General features: G+C 35.0%; 1 protein-coding gene across 7 annotated transcripts in view; it reads right to left on the bottom strand.

Annotated features, from left to right (window-relative positions):
• LOC106875065 (neuron navigator 2) overlaps positions 1-25472 on the bottom strand; it is a 1326672-nt gene that overhangs the window by 604386 nt on the left and 696814 nt on the right. For all 7 annotated transcript variants that reach the window (XM_089339295.1, XM_089339289.1, XM_089339294.1 and 4 more), the window contains exon 4: positions 16578-16650. In XM_089339295.1, coding sequence (XP_089195421.1) covers positions 16578-16650 — 73 coding nt within the window. The remainder of the gene's footprint in view (positions 1-16577; positions 16651-25472) is intronic.

Genomic DNA, 25472 nt, shown 5'->3' on the forward strand with positions numbered 1-25472 from the left:
TAGACAAGATTATTATTATTATCATTATTATTATTATTATTATCATTATTATTATTATTATTATTATCATTATTATTATTATTATTATCATTATTATCCTTGTTACTATTATTACTATTTGTTTTTATATTTTTTTTATAATTAAGATCTAAATTGTTAATATATGAATGCAAAAAAGATAGTTGAATAACTGTAAGACTACTTTTGAGCCTCCCTGTGTATATATATATATATATATCATTAGGATGTCAAGACACGAAGTAACAACACGCATATGCACATACACACACACACACACACACCCATACACATGCATATACACATATATATGTATATATTGCGACGCTGGCAATGATGCCTTACCAGCACATGTGCTGGTGGCACGAACCATGGAAAAATATTACCTGGCCTGGAAACAGATGATGGTTGGTGACAGGGAGAACATCCAGCCATAGAGAAATAAAATCTGCTTCAATAAAATCCATCTGACCCATTCAAGCATGGAAAATTGGACATTAAAACAATGATGATGATGACAACGATGAAGATGGTACTCTGTTAGTTTAGATATCAAAGAATCTGAGTTCAAACTCACTTAAGTGCTATTTAAACACCCAGGAATAAAGACAGTTGATCATAATTAGAGGCTGTCTAAAATGATTAAATTTGTGATACGGATACATTACGATTGATAATGAAGTTTAACTGTCTGTAAAATGAAAATGTGTTTAATGGTTCTCTACTCTGGTCTTTGTATGTATCTAAGGCATTAAATAAAAAAAAAAAAAGAAAGTTTTAAGTATGGAAAGAAATCAAAGACATAAAGTATTGTATATGTAATGTTTGTTTTATTTCTAAGACAATAGACTTAAAAACTATGGAACGACATCAAAGGCACAATATATTATTGTACACATAACGTTTATATTATTTCTGAGATTTGTGATTTGTAAACTATGGAAGAAAATCAAAGACATAATTTATTTGTATTATTTTTAAGACAATTGACTTATAAACTATGGAATGATATCAAAGACATAATCTTTTATCGATACTATATATATATATATATATATATATATATATATATATATATATATATATATTATATTATTCAAAAGAAAACTGGCTGATTAATAAATATTTTATTTACATTAAGTGTCTTTTATACATACACATACATTTATTTAATAACAGTTTGTCTCATATATATACATATATATATTTATACACACACACACACACACACACACACACACACATATATATATTATTCACAGGGAGAATGAAGTGAGCAAGTAATTTTATTACATGAATTTACAATTGTTTCATCAATATTCATTTCAGGAGAATGGAATTTTATGCATAAATACAAAACATCGATATTCAATTATATCAATATAAATGATACCTCAGGAATCTATAGCTGTGTATATTATATAATAAATATAGTAATACTCTTGTGATTGAATATCGATGAAACAATTGTGAATTTATTTAATGGAACAACTTGCTTCTTTCACTCACCTTGTTAATAATTATATAAACTCTAAGGATATTTATGGATTTTCAGAAATATGATTTCTAAAATAATCTGGTCTTGGTCTCTGATTTGAAGCTGTATCTGATAGCCTGTACCTGTTGATGAACTTAATAAGATTAAACTCCAGGGTTAACACCTGAATGAAATTGATATTATGAGAGGAAAAGAGTGAAGAGTAGCTGTATGTAGGATGGGAGAGGCGACAGAAAGAGCTTGCTGGTTATGGAGTTAGAGAAAGGAGTTAAGCTGGAAGCCTGGACATGATGAGGAGCAGTGATTTGGCCAGCTCTGCTGACCACCAAGGGTGTTATGGTCGAGGGTCGAAACACCTGGTGATCATTGGATACCGTCTGATGACACAGTTCCTCCTGGCCAAAGCTCCATTCACTTTGGTGAGTGGAAAACAAGCACCTTCTTCTAGGTGTTATCAATAACATATATGTGTGTGTTTTCCATTTATATACATATGTGTGTGAAGTCACATGGCTCAGTGGTTAGACGGTCGGGCTTACAGTTGTGAGGTAGTGAGCTCAATTCCCAGACCAGGCTGTGTGTTGTGTTCTTGAGCAAGACACTTTATTTCATATTGCTCTAGTTCACTCAGCTGAAGAGTCAATTGTGACATCACTGGTGCCAAGCTGTATCGGCCCCTTTGCCTTTTCCCTTGGACAACATTGGTGGCACAGAGAAGGGAGGCTGGTATGCATGGGCAACTGATGGTCTTCCATAAACAGCCTTGGCTGGACTTGTGCCTAGGAGGGGAACTTTCTAGGTGCAATCCCATGGGTCATTCATGACCAAAGGGGGTCTTTACCCTTTATTCTTTACACACATGTGTACGTATGTGTTTCTATCGACCCAGTCCACTCACAGGTTGGTATGTTTATGTCCCCTGTAACTTAGTGGTTCAGCAAAAGAGACTGATAGATCAAGTACCAGACTTTACAAAGAAAACAGAAAAAAAAAATACTGGGATTGATTCGTTCAACTAAAATTCTTCAAGGTGGTGCCCCAGCATGGCCACACTCTAATGTCTGAAACAAATTAGAAGTAGAAAATAAAAGAATCCCCTACTAAATTCTTTGAACAAATCATAAATTCCATAAGCCCAGTCAAATGGTAGATATTTACACTCCGAGACCCATAAATGGCACCGTTGCTCTATTTCTCTCAGAAATTGGTACTTAGAATGTCTAAAACCATTTTCCATGGAACTAGTCATTCCATTGTATTAATGTTTCCTTGTAGAATTTGGCTATTTATAAGTCTTCAACCAGGTGGCCTTCTCTAAGAGTTCCATGGTTCCAAAAATTTTTATTTATTTACTAACTTGTTTTTTGTTTTTTTTACTAATTTTATTTCTTTTACCATTATTTATTTGTTTAATTTGTTTCATTTGTGTATTTATTTATGGGTTGGCTTATCGAGTTTTTCAGTGTGGTGGTCATGGAAGAGTGATTTTTATGTCTGAATCCAAGCAGATATTTTCCACTTGTATTATGAAATAAATAATAAAAAAGCAAAAACCTCCTCGACAACAACAGAAACAACAACGATGATAACAAGAAGAAGAAGAAGAAGAACAACAACAACAACAACAAAATCGATATTAATGAGGCAAATATTGAATTCGTTTTGTTTTATTTCCATCAAGTCTTCCTCTTAACAATTGTTTGTATATAAATTGTAGGATTTATATACATGGGTATGTGTGTGTATGTGTATGTGTGTGCGTGGTTATAGACGTGTGTGTGAGTAAATGTAGTTGTGGTTGTATGTGTGTGAGTGTGTGGTTGTGTTTGAGAGTCTGTGTATATATACATCGTTGTGCATGTGTGCACATGAGGTTGTGTTTGTGTGTATGTGTATGTATATATAGTTGTGTGTGTGCATGTGCATGTGTGTGTGTGCTTGTGCTTGTGTGTATGTCTATGTATTTATGGTTTTGTGTGTGTGTGTGTGTGTGTGTGTACACATGAAGTTGTGTCTGTGTTTGTACGTATATATGACTACATATAACGTATGATATATGTGGTCATATGTGAGTATATATGTGTGCATATATATATATATACATATATATATATATGTACTTGTGGTTATGTGTGTGTGTATACATGTAGCTGTGAGTGTGTGTACACATGCAGATATGTGTGTGTATGTAGACATGTGCTTGTGGTTGTGTGTGTATAGGTGAATATGACTATTTGCTTCTGTGTGTATATATGAGTCTGTATTTATTATATATGCGTGGTGCGTGGGTGGGTGTCTCTGCTTGTGTGTGTATGTCTGTCCTTTATTACATATTTCATATTTCGCCTGTGTGTTTTTCTCCTTATCTCTCAATCTATCGGTTTGTTTGTGTGTCTATTTAGATGCGTGACTCTCAATCTGTTTGTCTTAATTGTGTGTGTGTGTGTGTATGTTCATGCATGTGTATCTATCTGTCTATTTGTATGCCTGTCTTTCAGTCTATCTGTTAGTTTGTCGTCTGTCTGTCTGTCTATCTATCTATTTATCTATCTATCTATCTATCTATCTATCTATCTATATCTAGCTATTAATCCATCTATCTATATTTGTATGTCAGTTTCTCAATCTGTATATCTATCTATCTCTTTCCTCCTATCTGTCTACCTCTCTCTCTCTCCTCCCCTCTCTCCCCCCTCTCTCATTATTCATTGTCCCATCGGAGGATAACACAACAAAACTGATTCCAGACAAACACTTGTGCAGCCACCAGATACAATCAATTTTATATTTACAGGGGTGGGCAGCAGGTTTGTGGTCACTTGCCTCCGAAACAGCGATAACCTTGACTCACGCTTATTTTTATTAACGAAAACCAAAAGCACAAACACAGAAATAAAAACAAAACAAAAGAATCAATAACTACACAAGCGTTTCGAAAGCCATTTTCTCAATATGAAATATCTTATATCATTTGCATTGCTTGAGACAGGATTTCTTTGTTGTTGATGGAAATACTGTTTACTCTCGGGTCCATCCCTCTGAATTAACTAGACTTATGATTGAAGACAATTCAGACATGACCAACCTGTCGTAGTCTGTCTAGGAGTACGGTTCAGTCATCATCATCATCATCATCAACATCACCACCACCACCATCATCATCATCATCTTCATCATCATCATCATCACTACCACCACCACCATCATCATCATCATCATCATCATCATCATCATCATCATCATCATCTAACATCTGTTGTCCATGTTGACACGGGTTGGACGGCTTGACCAGTGCTTAGCGTTACAGCATCTCTGTCTGAAAAGATGCTGTAAAGCTAAGTGCTTTATGGGTGCAAGTCTCTGGGGGACCCCATAGACCGGCTTTAACTATCTTTATCGGAATACACTGCTGCTCTCTAGAACTTAGACTGTGCCTCTCTTTCGGATTTATGATTTACTGACAAGATACACACACACGTGTGTGTGTGTGAGTAGATGTATGCATGTGTGTGAGTGTGTGTGTGTGAGAGTGTGTGTGTGTGTGTGTGTATGTTTGAGTGGGTGTGTGTGAGTGTGTGTATGAGTGTGTGTATGTGTGTATGTGTTTGAGTGGGTGTGTGAGAGAGAGTGTGTGTGTGTGAGTGTGTGTGAATATGTGTGTGTGTGTACTACAGGCTTCTTTCAGTTTCCCTCAACCAAATCCACTCACAAGACCTTAGGCTATTAGAGAAAACATTTGCCCAAGGCGTCAAGCACTGGGATTGAACCTAAACTCATAAGATTGGGAAGTAAATTTGTTCACTGCACAGTCGTGCCTCTGCACATATATGTGTGTATATGTATATACAAAAAACACACAAGCATGTAGATGTGTATGTGTGTGTGTGTAATTTGTTTTCATGCTTTGAGATATAATTTCTAGTCATTAACTAAATTAGAATATTCTGCTGGGAAGTTAAAATTAAGTTTTAATTACCTGATGTGCAAAATCAAATTTAAGACAAAAGAAAATTTTTTTTTTTTTTTCTCTAAATGTCTATTTTCACTCGAAAGTGCCAACACAAAGACGACAAGAAAGGAGATACTAGTTAAGCAATCATTTAGGTTCTAAGAATGAGAAAATGGTAATTTTTAAGAGGCTGATTCTAAGATTGTTCTATGTATAAACCATGCAAGGAGTAAAAATGGCCATGTGGTGAAGAAGTTTGCTTTAACTTTGAGTCTGTGTCTTTCGCTATTGTCTCAGGTGGACCATGGGAATTCGGGAGATGGAAACGGAGATGCATACACACACATGCACACAAACACACAATGGAAGTGTTGAACATGCTGGAAAGTAAAAAAAACGGTAAAAAAAAAAACCAATAAAATTATGATGTTGGAAACTATGAAGCAAAGAACCATTTCCTTCTCAATATTTGGTGCCAAACCAAGGAAACCCAAAAATGGAAACATAAAAAAAGATACCCTTTATTATTTTTTTCTCTCTCTCCTCCTTCCATAAAAACCATTAGAAAAACAAAATATTATGATGCGTAAGTGCTTCCATATAGAGAGGTTACTCAGAAGTTACCCAACTGACATTAATAGTTTAGTCATGTTCATCTCCGTGTTGTTCCTGTTATTGTTGATGTTGTTGTTGTGTTAAAATACAGCTTGAAATAATTATATATAAACATTTTACTCTATAATATTTTCATCATCCCCTACTGTTCACCACCACAGCCACCACCACATTATTAAGATTATTGTGGCTTTTGAGGGTTTTTCGACGAGGTCCTTAAAGCACATCCCCTATTAGGAATTTTAATTTGTTTAATTTTTAATTGTTATTTATATTGTTCACACATAAAACCCTTTGTATCGTCCTGTTTTTGTCTTTTATGTTGTATGTCAGTTAATGTTTTGTATGTGAGCCCTTGTGGCCAATAAAATAATTATTATTGTTATTATCATTATTATTATTATTATTAAGGACGTGAGCTGGCAGAAACGTTAGCATGCCGGCCGAAATGCTAAGCTACATTCTGAGTTCAAATTCCACCGAGGTCGATTTTGCCTTTCATCCTTTTGGGGTCGATAAATTAAGTACCAGTAGAACACTGGGGGTCCTTGTAATCAATGGTCCCCTTCTCCCCAAATTTCAGGCCTTGTGCCTATAGTAGAAAGGATTATTATCATTATCATTATTATTATTATTAGTAGTAGTAGTAGTAGTAGCAGTAGTAGTAGTGGTTGTAGTAGTAGTAGTAGTAGTGGTTGTAGTAGTAATACAGCATCATTGTTGTCATCATAATAGTGATAGTCATCATCGTCGTAGTAGCAGTAATAAACATACTAATTGTTACTTGTAATTTTAAATACTCATTCAATTTGGCTTGTTCTTTTGGGAGCTTTTTATGTCATTAACTTTTAATAAACCAGACAAATAAACAAAAAAAAAAAAATTAAAATGTTCTAATTTTTTATCTTTCATTATTTTCCTAATTACATGAATATAGCATAAAAACAAACCAAACTCTAATAAAATAGCAAAAAAAAAACAAAAAAAAAACAACAACCCCAAAAGACTCTCTGACTTTCAGAACAAATAAAACACCAATTGTCAAGATGATGGTGCTTGCTTGTATATGTATATATATATGCATATGTGGAGGTGCAATGGCCCACATCTGAGCATAGTTATTGCCAGGGCTGCTGATTGGCTCCCGAGCCGGTGGCACATAAAATGCACCATTCGAGCGTGATCGTTGCCAGCATCCCCTTACTAGCACATGTGCCGGTGACACATGAAAAACAACATTCAAGCATGGTCATTGCCAGTGCCGCCAGACTGGCTCCTGTACAGGTAGCACATGAAAAAAAAACACCCTTTGAGTGTGGTCGTTGCCAGAACTGCCTGACTTGCCCTCGTGCTGGTGGTCTGTAAAAGCACCCACTACACTCTCTGAGTGGTTGGCGTTAGGAAGGGCATCCAGCTGTAGAAACTTTGCCAGATCAGATTGGAGCCTGGTGCAGCCTTCTGGCTCGCCAGTCCTCAGCCAAACCGTCCAACCCATGTCAGCATGGAAAGCAGACGTTAAACAAGGATGACGATGATGATGATATATGTGTGTATATATATATATATATATATATATATATATATATATATACACACACACATACACAAGAAGAAAAAGTAATGATGTAGAAAGCTACACGCACAAATATTTATAAAATCACGCAATTGTTTAAATGAGAATATGAATAAAATGTGTTTTATAATTAAACATAATTTCTTTTTCCATTTTTTTTTTTATAAAATAGAGTTTAAATAAACAAAAAGCGTATTGTATAATCTATAAAGTTCATTATAAATTAATTTTGTTGAAATCTTTAAATAATAACTCATTGCTTTGAAATAACAAAACAATAAATATTCTCTTAAAAGCTATTTGTGGCTCTGAATTGAATGGTATTGTTTGTGTTTCATTATACTTAATTATTAATTAGTACAATAAAGGTTGATTTCTATTCTTTTGTGTTTCTCTTGTGTTTCTACAAGCTTGATAATTCTTGGAAATAAAAATCTGGATCCAGAGGTGGTCCCAGAAACTGAGAAAGGTTTGGGGAGTAAAGGAAAGGGTTTCTGGACACAAACTGGCAAAGGTGCTGATATTTGCTTCTCCTTTGCCCTCATTCCGAAACCCCTTATTAAAACACAATGTTATCGTGGATAAAGAAATTATTATTATTATTATTATTACTATTATTATTATTATTATTATTATTATTATTGTTATTATTATTATTATTACTATTAAGGCAGTGAGCTGGCAGAATCATTAGTGCAGTGGACATTGAATCACAGTGGAATAATTGAGGGATACGCATATCAAGGAGTATCACAAGAGGATGAGATAAGGGAAAGAGAAACGAGAGAGAAAGTCACTAAAGAGAACCAGAGGAAAATTAGGAAGATGCTTGAAATCAAATTCAATGGAAGGAACATCATTAACCCTTTTGTTACCATATTTCTGTTGAGATGCTCTCTGTTTCTTTCAATTAATTTTAAATATATCAAAGAATTTAGTAAAATAGCTTAGTTATCATTCAGCTAGTGTTAGGAACATAAATTGTGACTAAGGTTTGGTGGAAGATTTTAATTCAAAACTTATGGAAACAAGACATTTGTACTACAGAGCCTGAGGCAGTTTCAGTCGGGTTGGTAACGAAACGGTTAAGAACTGTTTCTCTATTATATATTTTACCCTTTTCGTTACAGTATTTCTGTTGAAATGTTCTGTGTTTCTTTCAATTACTTTAAATCTAACAAAGAATTTAGTAAAATAGCTTAGTTATCATTCAGCTCTTGTTAGGAACATAAATTGTGACTCAGGTTTAGTGGAAGATTTTAATTCAAAGCTTATGAAAAGAAAGACATTTATACTACAGAGCCAGAGGGGCTTCAGGCGGATTGGTAACGTAAGGGTTAAAGTTGTAAATACATGGGGTGTGCCCGTATTAAGATGCTCTGCTCCCTTTCTGAAATGGGCAAAGGTTGAGCTGAAGAACTCGGATAGAAGAACTACAAAGCTCCTAACAGTACACCACACACTCCATCCTTATTATCCTGCTTGTTGTAAGGTGGTTGTTGGTAGACTCATTAGAGTATTGGGAACAGACATTAAACGCACTTATGCACATGCGTATACAGTTACGATGATGATGATGGTAATTATTACACACACACACATATATACATACATACATATATATATAGCTGAAGGATTAAAGTTTATATTAATCGAAGGACATACTGAGTATGTCTACCTGCTGGAAATAACAGTCAAAACTCTTATTTAAATTGCTGAAAAAAACTCTTGATAATTATGACAGAAATCAACTGTCTGAAGGCAAATGGGTCAAGAAAATCATTCAACATATACTCTAGCATTTGGACTCACGTGGACCGGTTTCTGGACTGGCATTATAGCCTCACCTTCCTCAGCACATGTTACCATGATTACACACACACACACACACACATATATATATATATATATATATATATATATATATGCATATATATACACACACACATATTTATTTATATGTAGATATATATATAGAGCAAGAGAGAGAGAAAGAGAGACACAAATATATACATACATATAAATACATAATACATACATACATGCATACATACACACATGCACAAACACACACACACACATACACACACACACGCACATGCACACACTGTAACATCCCCAAGTTATTTAATTGCTGGAATCTGACATATTTGCCATTGAAATATCATCCTCGTATCAGGTCATACTTGAAATCTGATGAAGTTCTCAAGTGCCTTGTTGATGCCATCGTCACTCAAAGAATCTCTCCCCCACCTCTCCCCTCCCTCCCTTCCCCCCGTCTCTCTCTGTCTCTCAATAATTCCATGCATTCCTTCAGGTCTTCTTCCAGCGCACAAACACGGTTGCTTACTCATGGGGTATGCATCAGGTAAGGACGAAACTTGAAAGGCGGCAGATAATCTCTGGCCCTCACCCAAACATGCACACACACAGAAAAAAAACAAAAAAAAAAACACTCTCTTCATCCCACCAGGACCCTAGCTGCAATGTAGGTCACAAAATTTGCCCTTTAAGTCCAGCATGGGACTGAAATTCCCTTTCGTTAAGACACCAATGTTAATTAATGATATCATACACTGATGTATATCGTTAAGTGTTGTTGATGTTTTGTAGTTGTTGTTGCTGTTGCTATGGTTATTGTTGTTGTTGTTGCTGCTGATATAATTTGTGCAGTTCTCCCTATTCCTATTTTTATTTTTGTTGTTGTAGTTTGGTTGACCTGAGGCCAGGCTGCTGTGTAGTGGGACTGAACCCCGAACCACATGGTTGGGGAGCAAGCTTCTTACCACACAGCCATGCCTGCTCCTATATATATATTCTTTTATTCTTTTACTGGTTTCAGCCAGAAGCTGGGGCCATGCTGGAGCAACAGCTTTTTATAACACACACACACATTTATTTATTTATTCTTGTATTTATTTTATATTTAAGAATTTTCGGTACAGAACTTTGTTTCAATGCAATCAAACAGTTTGGCATGAGTCATCAGGGCGCTGACCAGAGGAGCCTACTGTTAATTTATCAAAGAGTCTCATGACATTCTCCAAAAGAAACCCAAAAAGAAAGTCGGGGGGGGGGGCGGAGAAGTATAAGGGGGCAAGGCAGCAAAGGGTGAGGTGGGAACGGGTGGGGAGTATAAAGGGGCAAAGTGGCAAGGGATGGGCGGGTGGGGGAAAATGGGGGAAAAAAGGTGAAAATGGTGAAAATGCTGAATGATATATTTATATTTTACAGTGATTCACCATTTTCTTGGAGACATTCCTTAAACCAAAATTCAATTGATGGCATCGTTAATAAAGACATGATCTCACTCCTTAGCTTTCACATCCCCCCCCTGCTTGTTCTTTCTCCCCCCACCCCTTTTTTTGTTTTCTTACACAAACACACACACTTATGTATTCACATATGTTCCACCACCACCACCACCACCACCACCATTATGATCGCCACCATCATGACCACCACCACCATCAGTACTACCTCAACCACCACCACCGCCACTACCACCACCACCACAACAACAACAACCATCATGACCACCACCACCATCAGTACTACCTCTACAACAACCACTACCACCACCATCACCACCACCACCACAGCCATCATGATTGCCACCATCATGACCACCACCACCACCATCAATACTACCTCCACCACAACCACTACCACCACCACCATTATCAGTACTACCTCCACCACCACCACTATCATGATTACCACCGTCTCCATCACCATCAGCAGCACCACCACCACTACCACTATGACCAATACCATCCAACCACCATCACCACCACCACCACCATCATCATATAGCCCTCCCCCACCCATGTTTGGGCTCGGCCTACTTCCCCACCCCTCCGCCAAGCACAAAAGTCAAGAATATTTATGCCGGATAAATTATGGTTCTTCATGATTAATCAAAGACTCCTGTTCTTGGTGTTTGGACGAAGGAAGTTGTTCAATATCGGCTTTTCTTCTTCTTCTCCTTCTTGCTGCTGTCGTCGGCGTCGGCGTCGACGTCGTTGTTGTTGCTATTTTGTGTTTGTTGTTGTTGTTATTTCACACTTAGTCAACTGGTATTTCATTGGTTTATTTATTTGTGTTTGTGTGTTTGTTTGCGTGCGAGTGTGTGTGTGTGTGTGTGTGTGAGAATGTATTTGTGTGTGTGAGTGTTTATGTGTGTGTTTGCGCGCGAGTGTGTGTGTGTGTATGTGTGTGTGAGAATGTACTTGTTTATGTATGTGTGTGTGTAAGTGTGTGTGTGTGTGTGTGGTTCTACTTTGAGCCCGGTAGTTTGTTTACGTTTGTGCCCCCACCCCCACTCCCCGCAATCCTCCCTCCCTCAACCCCACCAACCCGCACCCTGCCATCACTACCACATCCTCCTCTCCATTCTCCCCCCATCCGTCTATCTATGCCACCATCTTTCTCTCTGATATTTTCCCCCTCTGTTCTACCGAGACCACCACCGCCTCCTCCTCCTCCTCCTCCACCACCGCCTCCTCCTCCTCCTCCACCACCACCACTGCTAATGCTAACTCCAATCAACAATACAGAATATTATCTCTTTCTTTCTTTTCATAACACACACACACACACAACCTTGCAATCCCGCTCACACACACTGAATCACATAAACAAACACAGAGATACTCACACATCCACACAGACACGCATACACACACACACACACATACATGCACACACACAGACACACTCTCACACAAACACTCTCTCACACCTACACAGATACTCATACACACACACACACACACACACACACACACACACCTGATATAAATCTTACCGATGAAATTCTGATGGTTCTTCCGTGAGACGCAAACAAAGAAAACCTTGCTAAAAAAAAAAATTCCCAATAAACAAAATAAATACAAAAAAAAAAGATGGAAATTTGATTTGCCGATTACTAAGGTATCACGATAACCGAGCAGCGAGTCAAGCGGTGAACCGAGGGTTATGTAAAAATGATGGCGCTTCCAAATCACGGTCCCCGCCACCACCACCACCAGCATCGTTGTATTAGGTTGGTTTTCCCTGCCGTAAATGGATTGTTACAGCATTCCGAGTTAATTGCTTAATCGGAGTTACTTCCCCTTTACATGAGATGCTGGACAAACAAACGTCTCACTTGGACATTCCATTTTCACACGGCCGTGACGACAGCTATCTCTCTCTCTCTCTCTTTCTTTCTCTCTCTCTCTTTCTTTCGCTCTCTCTCTCTCTCTATCTATTTATCTCTCTCTCTATCTATTTATCTCTCTCTCTCTTTCTCTCTATCTATCTAACTACCTATCAATCTAAATATCTATCTATCAATCTATCTATCTATCTATCCATCCATCCATCTACCTGTTTGTCTCTCTGCCTGGTACACAATACGGTACACAGATGGCTATGTGTGTGAGTATAATTCCAACAGGGAGCACTCTCATACAGTACTCAGAGATTCCTAGTAAACCACGGGTATAAAGTGATCTGATTTTCAATTAATGATTTATGTTCCAAACACTAATTTAAAAGTAACAATATTATTTTACTTAATTCTTTGTTAATTCCAAAATTAACAAAAACAACGACAGTCTATTTCAACAGAAACATGGCAACAAAATGATTCAAGAAATCTAAATTAAAATCTTTCATCAAAATGTCTTGTTAGTTTGTGTTCCAAACACCAAATTCATAACAACAATGTTATTTTACTAAACTCTTCATTTCATTATATATTTCAACAGAAATGTGGTAAAAAAAGGGTTAAAGGCAAAAAATCCTGTCATACAGAAACAAAACAACTCAGGATGTTAAAATAATATATGATTTAAATAATAGATCATTTCAAAGATGTAGTTGCTTGTCAAGTGATTTGCTGTGGCACTGCATCAATGACCAGGTTTCAGCTGAGTGACAGAGGTTTTGACACCAAATTATAAATGTTTTAGTGAATGGTTGATGTGTGTTTTCCATGTAGTAATGGTTTAATATGTAATTACGAGTGAAAAACATCAATGCTTACACTCAGGTTAACAAAGAGGTTCTTTCTTTTGTTTTGTGAATATCCGTCTGTTTTTGGGAAAATTTCCTGTAATAAACTGTTGTCCTATTTTGAGAAGGGTTTGTCTCCTTCTGTTTAGTTTCACAGGACAGAAACTAATAGTATGTGCCATGGTGACATAATCCCTGGTCAGGCTGCTCTTGGGTGCTGCTGGTAACATGTGAACCCAATACAACCTGTTACATGGTTGGGTTATTGTTGACTAAGCTGGCAACCTTACCGAGCAAACACGTTTTGTTACTGCCCTGAACGGTGATTCCAGGAAACCCTTTGGGATAAATAAACAAAACCTGACAAAGCGCAGAAGAACCCAGGATGATGAATGGCCAACCAATATTCTGTACATGTGTGTGTTGTGTGTGTGTGTTGTGTGTGTGTATGTATATATATATATATATATATGGGTGTGCATCAAATTGTTTGTAAGGGTGTATGCATGTATATAAAAGATGGACAAAAGGAGAAGGGAAGAAAAAGAGACGACTACCTTGTATGAGGCAAAATCAACAGAATGAAAGGAAATGAGATGGTGATTCAGGAATATCGTGCAAATGGAGGTCTCACAAGCCATTGTTTTGTATTCAGCAATTGAAAGAATGAATAGTACAACTGCATCAAGTATGAGGTTCGAGAGGTGTGGAAGTTTATTGAACTGTGAATCCCCGACTTGTTGGAGTTGGTTGTTCAAACACAGCGAAGGAAGAGGTTTCCATAAAGAATTAGTGCTATGGTTTATTATGAAGTTAACAAGAAATACTGGTTTCAAATTTTGGCACAAGGCTGGCAAGTTTAGGGGAAGGGAATAAGTCGATTACATCGACCCCCTGCTGCTCATCCAGTACTTCTTTCTTGGACCCCGTAACAATGGAAAGCAAGGTCAACCTCATCAGAATTTGAACTTGGAACATAAAGCCAGCTGAAATGCTACTAAGCATTTTGCCCAACTTCCTAATGATTCTGCCAGCTCACCATTTTAACCCTTTTGATACCAACCCGCCTGAAACCAGCTCTGGCTCTAGTACAAATGTCTAGTTTTCATAAGTTTTGAATTAAAATCTTCCACCAAACCTAAGTCACAATTTATGTTCCTAACACTAGCTTAATGATAACTAATTTATTTTGCTAAATCTTTTGTTAGATTTAAAATTAACTGAAAGGAAACACAGAGCATCTCAACAGAAATATGGTAACAAAAGGGTTAAAATATATAATAGTGAAACAATTCTTAACCCTTTTGACACCAACCCACCTGAAACCGCCTCTGGCTCTGACTACAAATACCTTATTTTCATATGTTTTGAAGTAAAATCTTCCACCAAACCTTATTCACAATTTATGTTCCTAACATTAGCTTAATGATAACTAAATTATTTTAGTAAATTCTTTGTAATATCTAAAATTAATTGAAAGAAACACAGAACATCTCAAAATAAATAAGGTAATGAAAAGGTTAAAGTGACAAGAAATATTAAGAAGATATTGATGGTTTTTTTATTTCCTTAACATCATCACATCTTTCTGGAGAAGTTATGTATGATAAACTATTGCTTTATTTTGAGAAAAAATCTATCTTTCTCTGTTTAACTTTAAAACTAAAGCTATGCTCCATAGTGACATAAATACCAATCTAGCTGCTTATTGTGAAATACTAAAATGGTATTGGTGGCTTTTTTTCTTTTTTTTTAACACCATCAAATCGTTTGGGAAAAGTTTCCAGTGATAAACTGTTGTTCAATTTAGGGAAAAAGGTTTGTTTTTCTGTTTAATTTCACAAAAATCTAAAGCTATGCCTCTTGGCGACATAAAAACATTTTAGAGACTAACTTAGAGGTTGACAAAAATATTGGCTTCAAATTTTGGCACAAAACCAACAATTTCACAGAAGGTGATTACACCGACGCCAATGTTCATTTGGTACTTTGTTTATCAATTGGAAAGGATGAAAGGTAAAGACGACCCCAACGGTATTTGAACTCAGAATGTAAAAACAGAAGAAATGCTGTTATGCATTTTGCCTGGTGCAGTAACAAATTCTGCCAGCTTGCTACCTTACCGATGAGGAATATTGGTTTCAAGTTTTGATACAAGGCCAGCAGTTTTGAGCGGGGGTGGGGGGGTAGTCGATTATGTTGATCCCAATATGCAACTGGTTCTTATTTTATTGACCCCGAAAGGGGTCAATAAAGACGGACAGAATGCTGCTAAGCAATTCTCCTGGCATGCTAATGATTCTTGCCACCTGAACAAGAAATATTTGTTTGTTTATTTCCCTGTAAACAAACCAACACTGGTTTAAAAGATATATCTTTCGGAAGAAGTTTCCTTCAATAAGCCAGTGTACTATTGAAAGATTCACCTTCCTCTATTTAACTTCACACAACTAGAGCCATGCACTATAGTTACATAAACACCATATTAGTAGCTTATTTGAGGTTCAAAAAAACGAAAATAACGAGGATGGTAATAATATTGAATTTTCTTTTGGTTTTTTTTCTTAATACCATCGCATCTTTCAGGGGACATTTCCTGTGATAAATTGGTGCTCTATTTTTTTTAAAAAGAAAAGGTATATCTCCCTCTATTTCATTTTACAAAAACAAAAGTTATACCACATGGGGCAAGGCCTTATTTTGAAGCCATGGAGCCAGAGAGACTAAGATAAAGCATTTACATGTGAATTATGTTACACCCGCAGATTTTAATGAGCTTGTTGCAAAATATTTATTATTGTTATTATTAAATTTTTTTTTTTTTTCGTTTGTAGACACATACAGATATCGAGTAAATAATGTTTAAAAATAACAGAACATAATAATATAACAGAAAGATAATAGGGTTAATATTAACCAACCTTTTGCACTGAGTCCCTCAACACATACTCCCAAGTTTGCGAGAAATGTTAAACATGTATTAATGTTTTCCACCTGGAAGAGATCAAAGGAGAGAAAATTTAGTAATTTATTTGAATACAAAAAAAAAAAAAAAAAAAAAATACAAAGACTCTAAAAAAGCAGAGCAAATGATTGGCAGGAGAATACACAAAGAAATAACAACAACAAAATAACAATAATAATGATTATAAATAATAATAAAAATAATAATAGTTATTATTATTATTATTTTGGCAAAACTTATGAAATCTATAATGATTAAGATGTTGGCCAATTAAAACAGTGATAGGGGTTTGAATAGGTCACCTGGAAGAGTACAGGCAGATATTAGGGAGAGGGGAGAGGATGTAAGAGAAATAGCGGAGTCTTGGCTGTGTGGGTGTGTCTGGGGGGGGGAAGAAGGGGAGTAGAAGGGAAAGAGAAAAAAGAGCGTCAGAAGAGAGAGAAAGCGAGAGAGGAGAGATAGGGGAGAAAAAAGACAAAGAAAGGGAGGTGAGAAAAGAGAGGGAGGAGGAGAAAGAGGAGGATAGGAGAGAAAGAGTGAGAGCGGGAGAAAGGGAGAGAAAAAAATTGAGGTAACCAAGAGAGACCGATAGGATAAGTACCAGGCTTACAAACAATAAGTCCTGGGGTCAATTTGCTTGTCTGAAGGCAGTGCTCCAGCATGGCCGCAGTCAAATGACTGAAACAAGTAAAAGAATGTATGGCAAGTACAGGTTGAGCTCGCAAGGGAAGCCTCTGTCTGGTAACTTAATCTGGTAGAAATAACAACCACGTCTCCCTCAAAGCACGTGACATTCTGAGACTCTTCGTGGCAGATAGGAAATTGATGGAATGGTCATAGTTGGAATGCCTTTGATCTGTATGACGAGGGTGAACATGGGACTCAACAATATTAACCACAACAGCAACAAAAAAACTATGAACACAACCCATGCCACTGCTACCACCACCACCACTGCTGCGGCTGCCATCACTGCCACCTCCACTACAATAAGTACAACCACAACACCAGCCACCACCTTCACAACAAATACAATGACCACCACCACTACCACAACCACAAGTACCGCAACATATACTTGCTACTCAGCAATAAAGATTTCTAGTTATATCTCAGCCAAAGTCTAACTTAAAAACTTAATTAAGCCAAAGTCTTAATTAAGCTAAGACCAAATTATTATTTCTTCACAGATATAAATCATTATTATTATTATTATTATTATTTTGTTTTCCAGAAAAATATTTGAAATGTATTTCAACTTTGGCAGAAATAGATTTATTGTTTTCCATTTCTGGCACACCCTTTTAATTAATTATTAACGAGCAGAAGCCTTCATGTTTCATTAATTTACACACCTTCAACCAGGAAATTGATTACAACATCACCTTCGTAATTAGTCACATATATATATCCAACCATATTACTTGTTGTTGTTGTTGTTGTTGTTATTGTTAATCACTTCGTTATTGTTCGCTATTGTTGCTCTTACTTTCTTCGTTAAAATGAAATATGTATAAAACTAATTATTTCTTCCATCTTGAAAGCAATTTTCTAAACATCACAGCAAGCCACCCGAGCTAAGCGGGTGTCGTCATGCTACTCTAATGCGCACAAACAGTTTGTATCCCCCCGTTAATAGTTCTCACCTTGCATCAGTTGTTGTCAGTGTTTGTTTGTTTGTTTACACTCAATTACTTAATTATGCCAAGCAGTGAAAATAGGTATCATGGGGATGTACCATTTTGTCTTTGTTATCTGAAAACAGGGGGCAACACTGTTCACCTGTTGAGGGATTTCTGTACACTTGACTGTGATGAGCTCATATCTATGCGTCAGTATAGCAAGGAGTGCAAAGATGTTCTGGAAATAGTGCAAATGCATTCATCATTTGTGCAGCACTATGGTCAAGTGGCTTCTACTGCAACGCCAGGTTGACCAAAGCTTTGTGAGTGGGTCTACTATATATATATATATATATTTATATATATATATATATTTATATATATATAACCTGGTCTACGATGAATTCTATATTTTGTATATTTTCATTTGTCTTGCCCGTTCATGTTCTGGAGTACGCTGAATTTCCCTAAAGAACATTCTTTTCTTTTGTGGTTTGACCGTAGAATGGTTGATCTTCTAGCATAATGGATGTCCACTTAGTGGTCATCTCTTCTCATATGTATGTAATATAATTTTTCTGAACCATTTCATCTTCTGACATACATACATACATAGAGTTTGGTGATGCAAACAGGAAAAACCAAAATAAAAAATATGATTCCTAATGCCAAACACTTTTTATGTGCCATTGGCATTGGCTATGACCACAATTCCATTTGGCTCGATGAGTCTTCACCGGCATGGCATATCACCAAAGGTCTCAAGATATATATATATATAACACCAGATAGATTGTGTTTCACTACAGGTGTTTCAGACGTGTTTTTTATTGATGAAGAGAAGTGTTACATCATGCAAAAAAAGAAAGAAATTTTTGTCAGGTAAATACAGGTAAGGATTAACAATTAGAACTTCTCAAGAGAAAGAACATAGTGCCAGATGACTCGACTGGCAAAAAGATAAAAATCACCTGAATAACATGAGTAAGATTACGAAGCAAGGGGACAACAAACAAAGCAAAACATATGGAGCTACACACTATAAAATGATTGGCTAACGAGCAAAGAAAGTGTAGGGCTGTGAGATGAGATGAGATAAGTGTGTGTGTGTGTTGATGCCATGTATGTATGCTTGTGTTAGATGTGTGCCTTTGAAGAATATGAATATCCACATGACATTGCAGTTGTCTTTAATAATTTGTTCCAGAACTATCCAGGGAAATACTATTATTACTTGTGTATAGATTCACAACTCATTGATCTGTCTCGGGTTTTGGCAAATGCTAATGCATGGAAATCTCCACCTTTCACTCACTCACTGGCTTCTGCTAAATATTAATCAAAATAAACACATATACTCATATTTTTCAGTTCAGTTTTTCTTACAGCTGTTTCAGCTGCCAACGTCACTCAGCGCTTACAAAGAAAATTCCCAAAAATTCGATTCCTGATAAACTATTGTGTATTCTGTTATTACCTGTACCCTATGAGCACAGTATGCAGGCATACCCATGCCCAGGGTTAACATAGGTAAATGATACCGGTAATAAGAACGGAAATTCTTATCCTTTAGATGGTTATTCCAACCACTAACTCTGCTTGCCTTATATATATATATGTATATATATATATATATATATATATATATATATATATATATATATAGATAGATAGATAGATATATACATACATATATGTGTGTGTCTATATTAAAGTAGCAACGTATTTTAGATTACTCTTCAAAGAAATATGTTGCCTACAAAGATTTCTCTCTTTTAATGGTTACCTTCAAAATTTAATTATTTTTTCACACTTGAAAGATACTAAATAGATGAGGGTATTTTCTTTAGCTTTCGTTCTCACCATCATTTATCTATTTGTTGTTTTATTATTATTATTATTATTATTGTTGTTCTTGTTGTCCTTGTTGTTATAACTGCTATTATTATTATTTCTATTGTTATTATTGCAAACATTTGTAGTTATTATCACCATTATAATTGTCATTATTATTATTATTATTATCATTATTACTATCATCATCATCATCATCCTCATTATTATTACTATTATTATTATTGCTATTATTATTACTATTATTATTATTATTATTATAATTATTAGCATTAGCGTTGTGCATTCATTCAGCAAAAAATAAAAATTACTTTTTTGTACAAATATATTTATAAAGAAAAGCAGCAAAAATAGTTTTAAAAAAAAAGGGAAAAAGAAATAAAGAAAAAAAGAAACCCCGAAAAACATCCATGCTTACATGCCTAAGCAATATTTCGAACATACATAATATCATTATATATGTGAGTGCGTGTGTGTATATATGTATACATACATATACATTAATACATATATGTACACACACACATACATACAAACATATATACATTCTCTGTATTTACGAATGTGGATGTTATGTCTCTCTCTCTCTTGATATATATATATATATATATATATATATATATGTATATGTATATATTCAGTTTTTTATATCCATCAATCACAGTCTTTTCTTGTAATGTTTGTAAAAGATATACACATATATGAAAAAAAAAAAATAGTAAAGATAAGAAAAAAAGAGAAAAAATGGAGAGAGTAGAAAGAAGCAAAAAAAAAAAAAATACAAAAAAGCATCGAGTTTTCTTTGAAAGTCTTAGAGATAAAATATTTCGCAACAAAACTTGGTCAACTTTGAGATATTCTCAACTTTTATGCTGTGTTTTGATAACAATGGTAATGAAAATGAACAAAAAATTGATCAAACACAGAAATAGCATCATAAAAGGACGTTTGTGTGCCTGGTGATGTGGTTAAATTGTTTGCTCTGCATGCATGTGGTTCTGAGTTTCAACATGCTGTGCTGTAGCTTGGGCATGTGCCTTTTACTGCAGCTTCAAACTATGGTGTATTTTTAATGTGGCATTTTAGTTGTTCCTGACTGTGAAAGACCATGGTGTAGAAAGAAGCCTACCATCTCTACACATTCATATACACATACACGTGAATCTCATTATCTGACATAATAAGAACACAATGATTCAGAGCGCTAATGGCATTCGGGACTTCGGAATAGTCATGTTAAATGATGCATCTTTAAATGATGCCACATCACTAAACTGACTTCTAACTGCAGACATCATACAAGATGGATCCTGTGAACCTTTGTGACAATAGAACCAATAGTTATGTTGGCTTTATAGAAAACCTTATTTCTGAACAAATTAGATTTACATTATTTACATTTGATGGATATTTGTCCTCATCTTGCTTGTTGTTAACACAATGTTTCGGCTGATATACTCTCCAGCCTTCTTCAGGTGTCTTGGGGAAATTTCGAACTAGGGTTCTCATTCCTAAGGTATTTTTTGATGCTACTATTATTATTATTATAGGTGTAGGAGTGGCTGTGTAGTAAGTAGCTTGCTTACTAACCACATGGTTCCGGGTTCAGTCCCACTGTGTGGCATCTTGGGCAAGTATCTTCTACTATAGCCTCAGGCTGACCAAAGCCTTGTGAATGGATTTGGTAGATGGAAACTGAAAGAAGCCTGTCGTATATATGTATATATATTTATATGTGTGTGTCTGTGTTTGTCTCCCCAACATCGCTTGACAACCGATGCTGGTGCGTTTATGTCCCCGTCACTTAGCAGTTCGGCAAAAGAGACCGATAGAATAAGTACTGTTTGTAGTCACCCAGTCTGCTAGAAATGGCAGCCAAATCTACCTCAAATCACACACCATCTTCTTAAATGATAAAAAACATACTGGACAATGTATAAGTCTTAGCTGCCCCTCAAATAATGGGGTGCTGGTCAAGGATGGAATGGCTTTCATTAGGGGTTTGCTCAAATGGTCGACCATGGGCTAAATCAGAACTGTAAGAACAACAACAACAACAAAAACACAACAATAAACCAGTCAATAGAAATGGCTTTTTGTCAATATATATTCTGCCCAAGGAATATATTTATGTCACTTTGTTACGCAAGTGAATAAATGATGGAGGAAGAGTTGCGAAAAAGCTCTTACAATGGTTGATGAAACATACTTACGCTTACAACCCCCATAGGGACATATAGAAAGCAGGACAGACGCTGACATTATTATTATTATTATTATTATTATTATTATCAATTTTTTTTCTTCTAGAGCTAATGGAGATGGACAGAGACTCCTGTTGCAGCATTGCGAGATGCACCTCAGATACAACCACATGAAGGAGAATAAATATGCATATGTATGTATGTGTATGTGTGCATATATGTCAAAAAGGAACCATGATTATTATTATTATTATTACTATTATTATTATTATTTTTATTATTATTATTATCATCATCATTACAATTCTGTGCAAACACATACAAAGTGGTTTGTTGAAACAGGCTTATTATTATCGTATTTTTTTTGTTTTTAATTTTTCTCTTTCATTTCCCAGGACAACAACTATAACAACACAACAGCAACAACAACAACAACAAAATCTATTAAAAAGCGAAAACCAAAAACAAAAACAAAACAAAAGAAAAACGAAAATTTATCAATCAAAACTTATTAAAAACTCAGAATTGATGATATTGGGGGTCATAAAAACTTGTCGTAAAAACCTCTAAACTTCAGCCTCAAACTTCTATGATGGAATGGAGAATGTTACATAAAGCTATTATTGATTAAAAAAAAAACAAAAAAAAAACAGAAGAAATTTCTTATAGATTCTATTTTCATTGATGCTGCTGTTTCATATATTACATAACGCTGGAATAAAATATAAAAAAAGAAAACTGTGAAAAGCTTCAGGCTATTTTCCGATTGTGAACATTTCAAAAATATATAAAAAAAATAAAAATAAAAAATAAACCAGAATAAAATGGATGTCAGACTTAGTTTTACTCTACTTTGAGGTTGAAAGAATGTGAAAGTTAAGAGATTATGTGAAGAATGGCATGATGTCAGAGGTCAAATGTACAACCTGGTTAACAAAATCTGGATTTTGGAATTTAAAATAAAGCGCAGGAGTGGCTGTGTGGTAAGTAGCCTGCTTATCAACCACATGGTTCCGGGTTCAGTTCCACTGTGTGGCACCTTGGGTAAGTGTCTTCTACAATAGCCTTGGGCTGACCAAAGCCTTGTGAGTGGATTTGGTAGACGGAAACTGAAAGAAACTCGTCGTATATATGTATGTGTGTGTATATGTTTGTGTGTCTGTGTTTGTCCCCACCAACATCGCTTGACAACTGATGGTGGTGTGTTTACGTCCCCGTAACTTAGCGGTTTGGCAAAAAGGAACCAATACTAGGCTTATAAAGAATAAGTCCTGAGGTCGATTTGCTTGACTAAAGGCAGTGCTCCAGCATGGCCACAGTCAAATCACTGAAATAGCGGGAAGGTGAAAAAGTCTTTTACATTTCGAGCCTACTCTCTTCAACAGAAAGGAACACAAGGAAATAAACAGAGAGAGAATACAAATGCATGTGGAGTTAGCGGCCAATAATGGTCAATCACATACAAATATATATATATATATATAAAATATATAGTTTTAGGGAAAATAACCAAGTTTCAAGAACTCATCGATGAAAATCCACTATCACATATAGAAAAATTAACAATTAAAAGCACTATTATTAATAAGTTTCAAAATATATTCCTTTCTAGATGGGATGGGGATATCCTTCAAAGATGAATTCCAAAACAGTGGCTCAATCCTACCTGTAAATTTCATAATCAACGAAAAATTGAAAGTTAAATACAAACAATAAACGTTAATTATAAATTAGAAAATTATAATAATATTAGGGACAAAATCCAAAATTACAGGTAAAAACTCAATTAAAATCATTTTATAAAAAATTAAAATTAAATTGAGCTTTATAGATAAAATATATATAAAATATATAGTTTTAGGGAAAATAACCAAGTTTCAAGAACTCATCGATGAAAATCCACTATCACATATAGAAAATTAAAGGAGTAGGATTTGGAATCCAGACAGGTACAACAAAGGACATTAGGGCATTTATGCAGTAGAAATGAGTTGGGAATATTGAAATAAGCAAGTTTTGAAGATGTATAATTCTCCGTTCTTATTTACGGTTATATATATATATCTTTATACATACATACACATAGAATATGCATCATCTTTATTATATACAAAATATACATTATATATTAAGTAATATATATTACACAACTGAAGAATATAGAATACATAGGTATGAATATATTATTGTTTCTTATTCTATGCCACAAGAATTTCATATTAAGGTAATAATTGAACTCAGGATCCATATTCTATTAACATAACATGTTGAATGAAAACTAATTTTATATTTCTTCACCCCAACACCTATCCTTTTGCCACACACATGGAAATGTTTATATATATATATATGTATATACATGCACACATACATACATATATATTTACACACACACATATATATTTATATATTTACTAATTTTTCCTTTGGTTAATAAAAAATCTTATATAGATTGTTTGAATTTGCTACAATATTCCGTATCCATGTCCTCAAAGAACAAACAGACTAATATTTGTTTGATCTATCATTTCCAAGAAAGAGAAAAAAAAACAAAACAAACAACAAAAACTTCCAAACAAAAAACAAAAACCAACAACAAAGAGAAGCAAACGTTTGATCAGAATATTTCACATTGACAACAAGAAGAAGAACAACAAAACAATAAAAAGTATGTAGAAAGCAATCAACATCATCAAAAAAAAACTGTTATGTCTTGAGTTTGTTTGTAAGAGTATGAATTTGGATATCAAACGAAATTCTAACGTTGACCTTCAATTCTTCAGAGTGAAACACATAAAATAATAAAAGACATAAACCTAACCTTAATATGGACAAAAATGCCACAGAAGTTTGGTTTTACTTGTTTTTTTTTTTTTTTACTTATATTTCAATTCTTTAGTTTATATTTTTATTTTATTTTCATATTTTCTAATTAGAAAATATGTTCTTTTTTTCCCCTCTGTTGCCACTACTCTTAATGTCCTTTCATTAAACAATAATTAATAAATGAATTGTAATATTAATAATATATATATATATAAATTGTAATATATATGTGTGTGTGTGTGTGTGTGTGTGTGTGTATTGTAACAGGTGTAATCATGGATGCATGGTAAGAAGTTTGCTTCTCAACCACATGGTTCTGGGTTCAGTCCAACTGCATGGCACCTC

The sequence above is a fragment of the Octopus bimaculoides genome, chromosome 21, assembly GCF_046866305.1.
Source record: "Octopus bimaculoides isolate indiv1 chromosome 21, ASM4686630v1, whole genome shotgun sequence".
In the NCBI taxonomy this organism is placed as follows: domain Eukaryota; kingdom Metazoa; phylum Mollusca; class Cephalopoda; order Octopoda; family Octopodidae; genus Octopus; species Octopus bimaculoides.